This window comes from Acipenser ruthenus, chromosome 27, assembly GCF_902713425.1.
Source record: "Acipenser ruthenus chromosome 27, fAciRut3.2 maternal haplotype, whole genome shotgun sequence".
Taxonomy (NCBI): Eukaryota; Metazoa; Chordata; class Actinopteri; order Acipenseriformes; family Acipenseridae; genus Acipenser; species Acipenser ruthenus.
The window spans coordinates 23050415-23061247 of record NC_081215.1 but is presented as its reverse complement, the minus strand read 5'-3'; the positions used below and the strand labels follow the sequence as shown (position 1 = coordinate 23061247).

The following is a 10833-nucleotide window of genomic DNA, read 5'->3' as shown; positions in this document are numbered from 1 at the left end:
TCTCTGTTCACATTTTTTTTCTTTTGGATTATTATTTATTTATTTCTTAGCAGACGCCCTTATCCAGGGCGACTTACAGTCGTAAGCAAATACATTTCAAATTATGTATTTGTAGTTGTTTTAGTAATTTTGTATCACTGTAGTCATTGTTTTATATTACGTATAGTTCGATTGTTCTAGAATTAGTAACAAAAAAAGCTGTTTGTGGTGTGGAGACGACATAACAGGAACTCGGAACCTTTCGCAAGGCTTTTAATGTTAGTAAATGTGCATTCATCGAGTCTCTAATTTGAGTTTAATATGAGGTTTACCAGACTTTTTTTTCTACACAAATGTGATATAAATCACAGATGCAGTTTTATTCAATGGTTAAAGCAGCGAAGTGGGGATAATGCACAAACACCGTCCATAGAAATAAAGCTGGCTAATAAGATTTTTCAGAAAGCTTTGTGTTGAATAAAAAGAAAGAAAAACAGCTGAAGGTGACAGTTAGTTCATGGTTAATAGGATAAGAACCGCATGGCTAGGGCTGCACACTTCTCATTGCAAATGTTCCGCGGAGCCAGGGAAATGAATGGGAACTTTTCAAACCTAGAATATTTAACACATCTGTTAAAGCATTCTGTGTTTAATATTCCATAACCGAGAAAAGATCCATTGTCATAAAAATGTTTTTTCTCACTAAAACAAGTTTGTTCCGGCTACACCGTTGCTTAAAACAAACGAACAACAACGCAACAAAAAACGACACATGTTTTATTTATCGATTTATTTAAATATGCATTGTTTCGTTATTTGTATTCAAATGATAATAAACAAAAAATCAGAACAGTCTTTCACTTGGTCGATTAATATGTAGACAGTGAAAATAATGGGTTTATATTTTGATAATTTTCCTAGAACATTATCGTCCAGATTTATTTAGGTCTTCACACCAAAAAGCACTTGTTTACCATGTTCGTGAAAAATAAATGTATTATTTATTTATTATTATAAATAAATAGTAATTATTAATGTTACAGCTATTACCAAGAAGCGTAGATACAGTATGTAACCCTTAAATTAAATGTACGCATTGTTTATTACATTATTTGTTTTGTTAAGATTAAGTTTTTATTTGACTTGCTAAATAACGGTCCAAATTGCATCCTTAATATTATGGCCTAACATGTTGTAGTTTGTTTTAAAATATTTTAAATGTATTCAATTCGTTTCATAAAAGTTACTAATCAAACAAATGTCATAAATAAGTAAGTAATTATTAAATCTAAGTAAAACTGTTTAAAAAAACAGGTTTGTTTAGTTTTTAACCCAAATAGTTGTGCCACCCAGATACATTTTCAATCATTTGGACCCACCACCTTTTCAATAGCCTGCAGCTTTTTTATATGAATACTTATTGATCTATTTTGTAAACACAACGGGGGCTCAAATACATTTAGAAGATTCTTTTAATAATTCCCTTATTCAGCAGGCAAAATGACATCTGAAACTTTTAAAATAGCCTTTTAATGAGCCTATATGCGCTGAGTCCAAACAAAACCCGGCTGAGATTCTTTACAGCGACGTATTCCAAGAGGCGGTCAATATGCAAAATTGATGACTACGCAGTCTTTGTTAAAGGGACATTGTCTATTGCTTGCTTATGAAGTCTAATCCAATCATAAATTGCACCCTTGGACCAATCAGAGAGCACAGATGCGGGGCTGAAAGAAACTCATGTGGAGAACTTTGTTGAACCTTATTGTTCGAGCTGTCACTTTTGAAAGGGCTTAGCTAAGCAGTCCACTATAAAACCCTCCATCCAGTAGGAAGGGCCAGTACAGAACTCGTTTCCAGTTGGATCCTAACTGAAACCTGTTTAAAGAACATTTTAAAAAGCTATATTACGGACTGACTACCACAGAAGGTGCTGCAATGATGTTCCCCAGTGTTATTGCGCCTTCAGCGATGTATCCAAGCCTCCTGCGGCCAGCACCAACTCTGACACTGCCTCAGACTTTGCAATCTTCTTTTGGCAGCCATTCCAGCTTTTTAGTAGAGGATCTACTAAGGATCAGCCGGCCTGCCAGCTATCTCCACCGGACTGTCCATTCGCCAAGCATGTCTCCGCCAACCTCAGGAGCCACCACGCTAAACACAGCGTCAGTTGATCACGTCATCAACTCCACCACCGTGGCACGAGGAACCTGCTCTTCACAGACATCACTCTCCACGAATAACAATCCCAGTTACCTGAAGTTTGGAGTTAATGCCATACTGGCGCCATCTACGAGAAACGGTAAGATGTTCACATATTCATGTTTAATAAGTACTTACAATTAGTGTACACATTATCAAAACATGTTTTGGTAATATGCAAATATAGTTTCCATTTAGCTTTATAGCACTGCTGTTTAAGACCAATTAAATACGTGTACAAGTGAACTGAGTGCAAGCATAATATTTAAAAAATCGTCATTTTTATGTTTCCTGTGTCTTAACCTGCATATCCTTTTGTTTACAGAGTCCTCCCTTCCTTTGATTCACAGCATTCACCCAAAGGCTTTCCCGTTCCCGTATTTTGACGGATCATTCCACCCTTTCATCAGATCCTCCTATTTCCCAGGTAGGTATCTTGCCTTTTCCCCCTTTTCTTTGGTCGTAGACCTCCAGGGGTTTCCCCCTGTTTCACGCTTATTCTAGTACTGCTTAGCCAATCCGGGGGGGTGGATAGGCTCTCAGAGGTTGGAAGCAGTACAACACTCAGGAATCAGTCTCGCCAATTTGATGCCCTATTTAGCACAAGCACTGACTGCTGACATTTTGCACCGTTTCCCTAATCTACAAATTAGCAGGAATTGACATGGTCCAAATTTGAGGCGGGTCCCTTCTCACAGAAAAACTGTTGGCTTCTCTTCACTGCCCCGGTTTTCCCACAGAGCAACTGCACTTAGCCACTGATAGCTAACAAAAGTTTCAGCACCATGACCAATTGGTCAGCTCCCTGTGGGCAGCCACACACAGACCTTGCACTGACTTTACCGAGCTGCTGATAGGCATTTACCAGTCATGGACTAATTTCCTATTAAGGGCTATTCAGTGTTTCAGTATTTTCACAAGACCACATAGAGTGCCGTGCGTGTATGTGGGAAGTCCAGGCCTCTTCGCTGTCGAATCTGAATCTTGTGTAAAACGGTTGCATTATTTCAAATAGAAAAATAAATGATCGAATTAGTTTTTATAACGCCAACATAAATCGGGGCATTGAAATAATATAGATACATGTGTTTTTAATGTATATATTAGGTACTATCCCTATTGCAAATATTGCGGTGTTTGGAGTTAGTTTGATATTTTAAGGAAAAAAAAAACACTTTTAAAAAATACAAATGATGACTATTTGCTGTAATGTACCAGTTTAAAAACTATGAAAACGTCACGACACAAATACTGTCGGGGGGGGGGGGGGACAGGCCTTGTAAAGTCGCCATATCATGCCATTCATTCACCCTAATGATAACAGAATGTGCTTCTTTTCTTAGCAATGTGAATGCCTCAGCAAAACAACCTGAGCTTTATGAATAGCTTTTCGTGTTCATTTAGAAAATGATTTGGGGGCAGAAATAGGCTTCCGTCATCAGTATTCTCCCAATGATCCTGGCATGCAGTTGTGTTTAGTTTGAAAGGCAATGATCCTGGCATGCAGTTGTTTAGTTTGAAAGTGTAAATCTCTTTTGTTACAATAATATATGGCTTTCGCTGCCTGTCCTCAGTCTTTTTCTGTTAGTTCATTACTACACAATTACCGTTCACGCTTCATTAGAACCTCTATCTTTCATTGGCATTTTCTTAAAAGGATACTCCCCCTTTTTACCATACCAATGCCACTGAGAACCAAGCAATGTGCTAATTAGCTGTTTCGTGCCATTTCATTCAAATTGAGTGCTATTTAATAACCTTTTTCGCAAAATGTATTCAATATTGACGTTTTGAAGAGAAAAAAAATCAAGGGGATTTAATTTTTTTTTTTTTTTTTTTTTTTTACAAAATAGGCATGATTGAAACGTTGTTGCCCTTTTGTCAACTAGCAAACGTGTGTGATTCTTTAGTTAGATATTTCTTACACTTTATAAAATGCTATTGCTTAATTAACGTCCTCTTTCTGGTTTGTTTTACAGCTTCGTCATCAGTGGTTCCCATACCAGGCACATTCTCCTGGCCGCTCGCAGCCAGAGGAAAGCCGAGAAGAGGGATGCTTCGCAGGGCTGTGTTTTCTGACGTACAGCGTAAAGCCCTGGAGAAAATGTTTCAAAAACAAAAATACATCAGCAAACCCGACAGGAAGAAACTGGCTGCAAAACTTGGACTTAAAGACTCACAGGTAAATGACTTTCTTAACAAATACATTTCTGTAAATGACTGACTAATAATAAGGAATCTTCGCCCGTCTCAATATATATTTTATATACACAATGCGTGACGGCTTAAGTCAACGACACCTTATACTTTCTTAAATGTATTTTCTCACATATATATATATTTTAAATCAACAGGTGAAAATTTGGTTCCAAAACAGAAGAATGAAGTGGAGGAATTCCAAAGAAAGAGAGCTGCTTTCTTCCGGCGGGTGCAGGGAACAGACCTTGCCCACCAAAATGAATCCCCACCCTGACCTCAGCGACGTCGGCAGAAAATCCTCCGGGGAAGAGGAGTCGTTCTGCAGAGACAGTCCCCCCGCTTCATTCTGCCAGTCCCTCGCACAGCACAAGGTCCTCGACAGCGTCGATACACAATTATCATCACACTTAAGCAAACACTCAGACCTCTCAGAGTCAGAGGACGAAGAAATAACAGTTTCGTAATAATCATTATAATAAATAAATAAATAAATGTTTTATATAAAGAGGACTTTTATATATAATATATATATATATATAATATTTGAAAGTGTTAAACAGATGATATCCCTTACAGCAGCACATGTTATTATGCAATTAGCTGAACAGACTCTTTCAATTTTTTATACAGATGAACATTTTAACGCGGTACAATATCTTTTTAAAAGCAGTTGGGTTAACAATGCATTAGATTCCACAACGTGCAGAACAATAAAATTGGCTATATCTGTCTACGCCAAATCCCAATTTGTGTATTAACCCCAATTACATTTTTGTAATTTTGTCATTTCCACGTATCGAAAGTTATTTAAGGGATATACTTCTTTGAATTGACTTGCTGTGTTTGCACAGTGTTTGTGAAATGTACACTATTTTGTACAAATATTCTGTTGTATGGAAATTTTATACCAAGAGTACAAAAAATACATTTAGTTTTTTCATTAGATTTAATTGTTGAAAAAAATGTATTTTCTTAACTAAATGTAGACGTTACATGTATAACTTATAAATAAATATATTATTTTGTATGCTTCTCTGTATAAAAGTTAAATGTGTATATATTTTAAATGTTTTGTACAAACACCAAATAAAATGTAGAACATGCAAAACAAAGTCATACAAAGTGACGAAAGTGTCATTAATCAGCATTGAATCCATGTATAATATTTTGTGCGATCGTTTTATGTAATATTAATGTGTTTTTTTTTAAATCTACATCTGCCTCTAATAAAACGTGTTTTCTGATAAAGGCATTAATTAGGCCTACTGGAAAATGTCTTGGAATATACTTTTTTTTTGTAAACCACAATGCCCGCCTTTTTTTGTGACACGTCTCCTTTATCTTCTGCGACTAATTACTTACCTACACAAAACGCAGACTGGTAGCAGCACTTCATTTAGTGGTCTCATTAATCTAAATCCAATGAATCGATTTAACAACCACTTCAGTGCGCGCTCGATCTCCCTTTGAGATTTCCTTTGTGACCTTTCGCCTTTACAACTCCTACGCTGCAGTTGTAAAGACTGCAGTGTCTTTGAAACGAACCAAATTCTTTGTTTTTAAAAGAACAAGAAACATTATATACTGCTGGTAGTTTCTACAAAGCGCACCTGTGTTAATCAGGGAAACGTGTGTTTGGTTAAATGACTCAGTCGGTACCTCAGCGCACGGAGACGACTTTACCATTTTTTCCAGAAGTACCGGATTTATAGCATGTTTTACAGATAACGTGTGCAGTTATATTGGTGAATTGGAGATTACGGTGATTCATTTTTAACTGCATTATTGCTACATTATTATTTTTGAATGAAAAGTCTGCTTCAACATTTATGACACAATACACACCGTTTTACAAACGTAATGATCAATTTGCATGCTTAATTACCTAGTACAAGTAATTATTTAGATTTCTGTGGACTTACTGTATCTAATTTGTCGTAATTCACAGCGAATATACGCATTTTCTATTTTTACACTACAGTTCTGTTGTGCGCATTCACTAACCGTGCAATCGCAGAGGCAGCAATCAAAAAGCTCGGTCCAGCATTTAGATGTCACAAAAAAATGTAGTCCTACATATTGCTACCAAACCGTCTACTTACATGATACCATCTCGTACCATAAATTAAATTATAACTTGCCTGTATATTTCATATATAGGCCTACTATTATCTTGTTTAGATTGGTAACTCCGTTCAATAGTCTGTAATTACTGTATGCATGTTATCATTTCTGTCTTCCGCTTGAGTGTCCAGTAGACATTGCCTGATGTCATCTTTAATTTAAGCGGTCCAGAATTTTATTGTTCAAATAACTTGACACTTACCAGAATAAACAAACACATCCCAAACTATACAAACAAAAAGACAGATACAACACAAGAAAAACAACGTCACTGCATTTTGTGTTTGATATACCAATAAACATTCAAAACACACAAGCCTTTGTTAAATCAAGACCACTGAATTTGGTTTAAAAAAAAAAAAAATCAGAAGCATTTGAGATAAATGCTTATAAAATGAAAGCTGAAGACTTTACCTGCGACGTTTTCTCAAAGTTTTCTTTCTTGTTTTGTAATTTACATTTAATTTAATCCAGTCAGATGCGTACTATACTTAAATTATCTAAGGACATCATGCCAGCAATTACACAAATACCGCTAGTCCCCTATTCACATCGACGGACGTGTAAATCTGAGTTTATTTCATTGACTGAAGGTGCAGTACTATAATATGATCTCTTGTGCCACCTTGTGTCGATATGTGTTACGACTTGCTACCAAATCAAATGTATTGGACAGTAGGGCTTTATTATACAATTACACATACCAATATACAAAATATATCGAAACATTGGGATACTATTGTTATCACAGTTATTTTTAAGTAATATTGTCATTACTGTCACACACACACACACACACACACACACAAAAGGAATTTGTATACGTTATTTCAGTCATTTTATTTCTATTACCAAGATAATTCTATCATCAACTTTCAGCACAGCATTTAATAAATAAGCATTCGTTGTATTGAATCATCATGAATAATTTAAGACGGGTACAGTGATCATATTTATTCTTGAATGAGGAGTAACATGATCTTGAACAGACTTAAATGATAAACACAAAATCATCATTCCCTAGTTCTTTTTAAAAATGGCTAAACAAAGTCATCAAAATGCAGCATTGTAATCAAATATTTACATATCTATGTTACAAAAAAATGTACATCATATAGAACGCATTCATGAACAAACTGTTCCACTTTTAACAACTAGATTCAACAACAACCTTCCATAAAATTTCAACAACCAGACTTTGTGAAAAAAACATAATCACAAGTAGACAAAAAGGAGAACACTTCATTGCAGTGCTTGACAATAATGAACAAACATTTCCTCAAATGTACAGAAAAAAAACGCTATTTAAAATACAGACAGTTATTCACAGGTCTATATATGCCCTGTACAATTCTTGGCAGTTCTTAAAACAATAGGAAACTTATTTGGCTCCCATTTAAAATTCAAGATGAATGTTGCATAGGACTGTTAACCAAGAACACTCAAACTGAACAAAGGCAAGCAACAGAAAAAGTGAAATGGAAGCATTTAAAAACAGAAATAGTGTAGCCTTCAAATCTGAACAATGAGCTTGTCTGAAAAGTACAAAGAAGTTACCTTGGGCATATTTTTTTGACTGTTTTAATCTGTATCGTTTTCATCAGCCGCTTAAGCAGGCATTTCAATTTCTTGTATCCTTACCAAGCTGATTCAGTTAAATGCATGATAAGCACCACAGCCAATCACATGTAAAATGTGTCAAGATTAAGCAATACAGTAATGCATTACTTTGCTATGCAACACCATTTATTGTATTTATTTTGAAAATCAAAGCCAAGTCACATTTGACCTCAACCATCCATATATTTGAATGAACTTCAAATAAAGCATCACAAACATTAGTTTTTCGCTTTTTATGCAATGACATCTTTCCACCAATTAAAAAATAAACCGAAAACAGCGATGACTCTCACATACCCGCATCTCTGTAATTAATGTTTGAAATTCTCTCTTGTTGATTGATCAACATCAATTTTGATATTTTTGTAGAGGTACAAACTCAGCACATCCAATTAAATGTAAATGCATCCAGTTTAGCGAATGCACTCTATTTAAAGTTTGAACAATAGCTGTGACCACTTTGCGTAGTCAAAAGGGCTGCGACACGATGTGTCCTTCGTACAGCAAATAGTGAAGCTTCACAGCTTTTATAGCTGTCTGCACCTGATGTATCGCATTCATCTGCGACACAAGTACTAACCAGGATTTAGTTTTCCACGATTCTGAAACAGCACGTTGTAAGAATACCTCTCTGTTCTCCAATGCACTTATTCCCGTCTTTATAATAAACAGCTCACTCACTTTTTTCTTTTTGTATTTTAGCTGTCACCTATTTCATGCTTGCGTGCTCGCTCAGCTGTCTCATTCGCTGACCTACACAGCTATACGTAAATGCTGCGTGCATTTAAAAGGAAATGAAGGAAGCGCCTAATCAAATGTGTTTTTACATCCATTTCCCAAGATTTCAGACTTTATTCAAATTCACGATTTCCGTGACAAAATCGTAGCCTTATTCATGAGGTAACAAAAAAAAACAAACACTTTGAAACCAAAAAGTATAACAAAAAAAACTGTACCTCTTAAAAGGAGACAATGACTGAGCACCAATCTCAACTATTTGTTCCATAAGTTGGCTTTATTCAGTAACATATACTTTAAAGAATATCCTTTTGTTTTCTGTAGTGTTTTTGCAGTGATGACATTTCTCTATTTACTTACAGTAAGTTAGTTAGTCCCCAGTGGGACAACTAGCTGCAAGTCACATGAACCTGAAAACACTGATCTCACTTTCCTCCTAAATGTCAAGAAGCCAGCATCTGATATCAAAAATAACTTTGCAGCCGCAAACCTATGACCTCCTTAAAGTTTAGGAGACACTCATCCCTGTTTCAGAATGTAAAAAACAGCACAAATGCACGATAGCACAATTATTACAAAATTAAGTAAGGCATCGTTTGAAAGTTCAGCACCAAAAAGATGTTCACAAAAGCTTGTAAGGGTCAGTGGAGGGAATGCACTGAGGTCTAATTGCATGCAGCCGTTTCTCCCAATGGGTTTGCTGCTACACTGGCTGAGGTGTTCTGATGCATGTGTACTTAGAGGAGATATACAGAAAGCCGTTTTCAGCTCACATGTCTTAAGAGGTTGCATTACTGACGTTATACAGTTCGTACTGATTTAAAAACAGCTGAATTCACTTCATGAACCACCTTGAACGTTTTAAATATATACAGTCGAAAAGTAAAACAATGGTACAGTAGCTGTTAATTCAAATAAAATAAAAACTTTTTTTTTTTTTTTTTTTATTTCTTCTGAATATTCGTGTAAACTGTTTTTGGATTTGTAACAGATTTGCAGCGTTTTTGAGGTTTTGCTTACTTCTAAGAGTTTACTAAAGCAAGCTTTTATAAAACCGCTTCTTTCTGAATTTAAATAATATGTCCTACCCTGTGGAACGAATGCTCATTTGGGACTGGGATAAATGTGGCTCCAGTATAGGACTGCTGTTATAGACATTAGGTCTATAATAACAGTCCTTGTACTGTCCTTGCAGTTGAGGTGACTAAGACTGGTTAGCCACCAAGCTACTGGGTTTGCAAGAAGTGTGTTTTTTTCCTTGCAGCCTGACCTAGAATACATTTCAAGGCAAACCATATAGCACCATAACCACCTGCAGCTGAGGAAAGCACTGATAAAGCTGGATGGAAAAGTCCATCCTTCACTGGTCGTTTGGTTCACAGCAGCATAGGCAAGAAGTCTTCTTGTTGGACAGTACATGGCACAATGCTTGTTCTGCAGCTTTAAAACGCCATCATTTTTGCACAGGAGTTCAAATACAATTAACATTTCACAACTTGGCTTTAAAAAGCCTTTAGCAAATACACTGTAAAAATAAAATAGTGCCGTTTTTTTCTGTTTTTTTATATACTAGAAAAGACTGTTGTCCTCTGGGTTGCCTGCACCCATGGCCACAATAAATGTGATTATAATAAAGATGCACAGTTTAAACACAAGCAGTCACATTCCATTTTTTTTTTTTGCCAATATTGTTAAAAGGAAAACAGAAACCCGTTGTATATCAATTGGAGCCCTTGATCACAATGTGGACTCCAGTGATGAATCCAAGATGTCGTCATGGTGACTGTTGCTATTGGAGTCGCTGTCGTAACTCTGGGGGCTGGAGTAGTTGGCCGCTTCTTGCAGCCTCATCAGCATATTCATCTGAAAATGAAATCCACATTGACAGTGTTATTAATGTATGCACAAGAGGCATGGTTACATTTGGTAACCTGTATGACTTCTTACAAAAAGAGAAAATTGACAAACATA

The 10833-nt window shown here is 36.0% G+C and overlaps 2 protein-coding genes across 18 annotated transcripts in view; one reads left to right on the top strand and one right to left on the bottom strand.

Annotated features, from left to right (window-relative positions):
• Positions 1–1811: 1811 nt before the first annotated feature.
• Positions 1812–5612, top strand: LOC117432048 (homeobox protein DBX1-B-like). Its single transcript, XM_034053469.3, has 4 exons — positions 1812–2281; positions 2507–2608; positions 4161–4363; positions 4536–5612. The coding sequence occupies exons 1-4, from the start codon at positions 1918–1920 to the stop codon at positions 4842–4844; spliced, it is 978 nt and encodes a 325-aa protein (XP_033909360.2). The 5' UTR covers positions 1812–1917; the 3' UTR covers positions 4845–5612.
• Positions 5613–7319: 1707 nt separating this feature from the next.
• The window catches only part of LOC117432042 (neuron navigator 2), a 179897-nt gene continuing 176383 nt past the window's right edge, over positions 7320–10833 (bottom strand). For all 17 annotated transcript variants that reach the window (XM_059002531.1, XM_059002534.1, XM_059002519.1 and 14 more), the window contains one exon: positions 7320–10725. In XM_059002531.1, the coding sequence (XP_058858514.1) occupies positions 10600–10725 (126 nt within the window). In that variant the 3' untranslated portion in view covers positions 7320–10599. The remainder of the gene's footprint in view (positions 10726–10833) is intronic.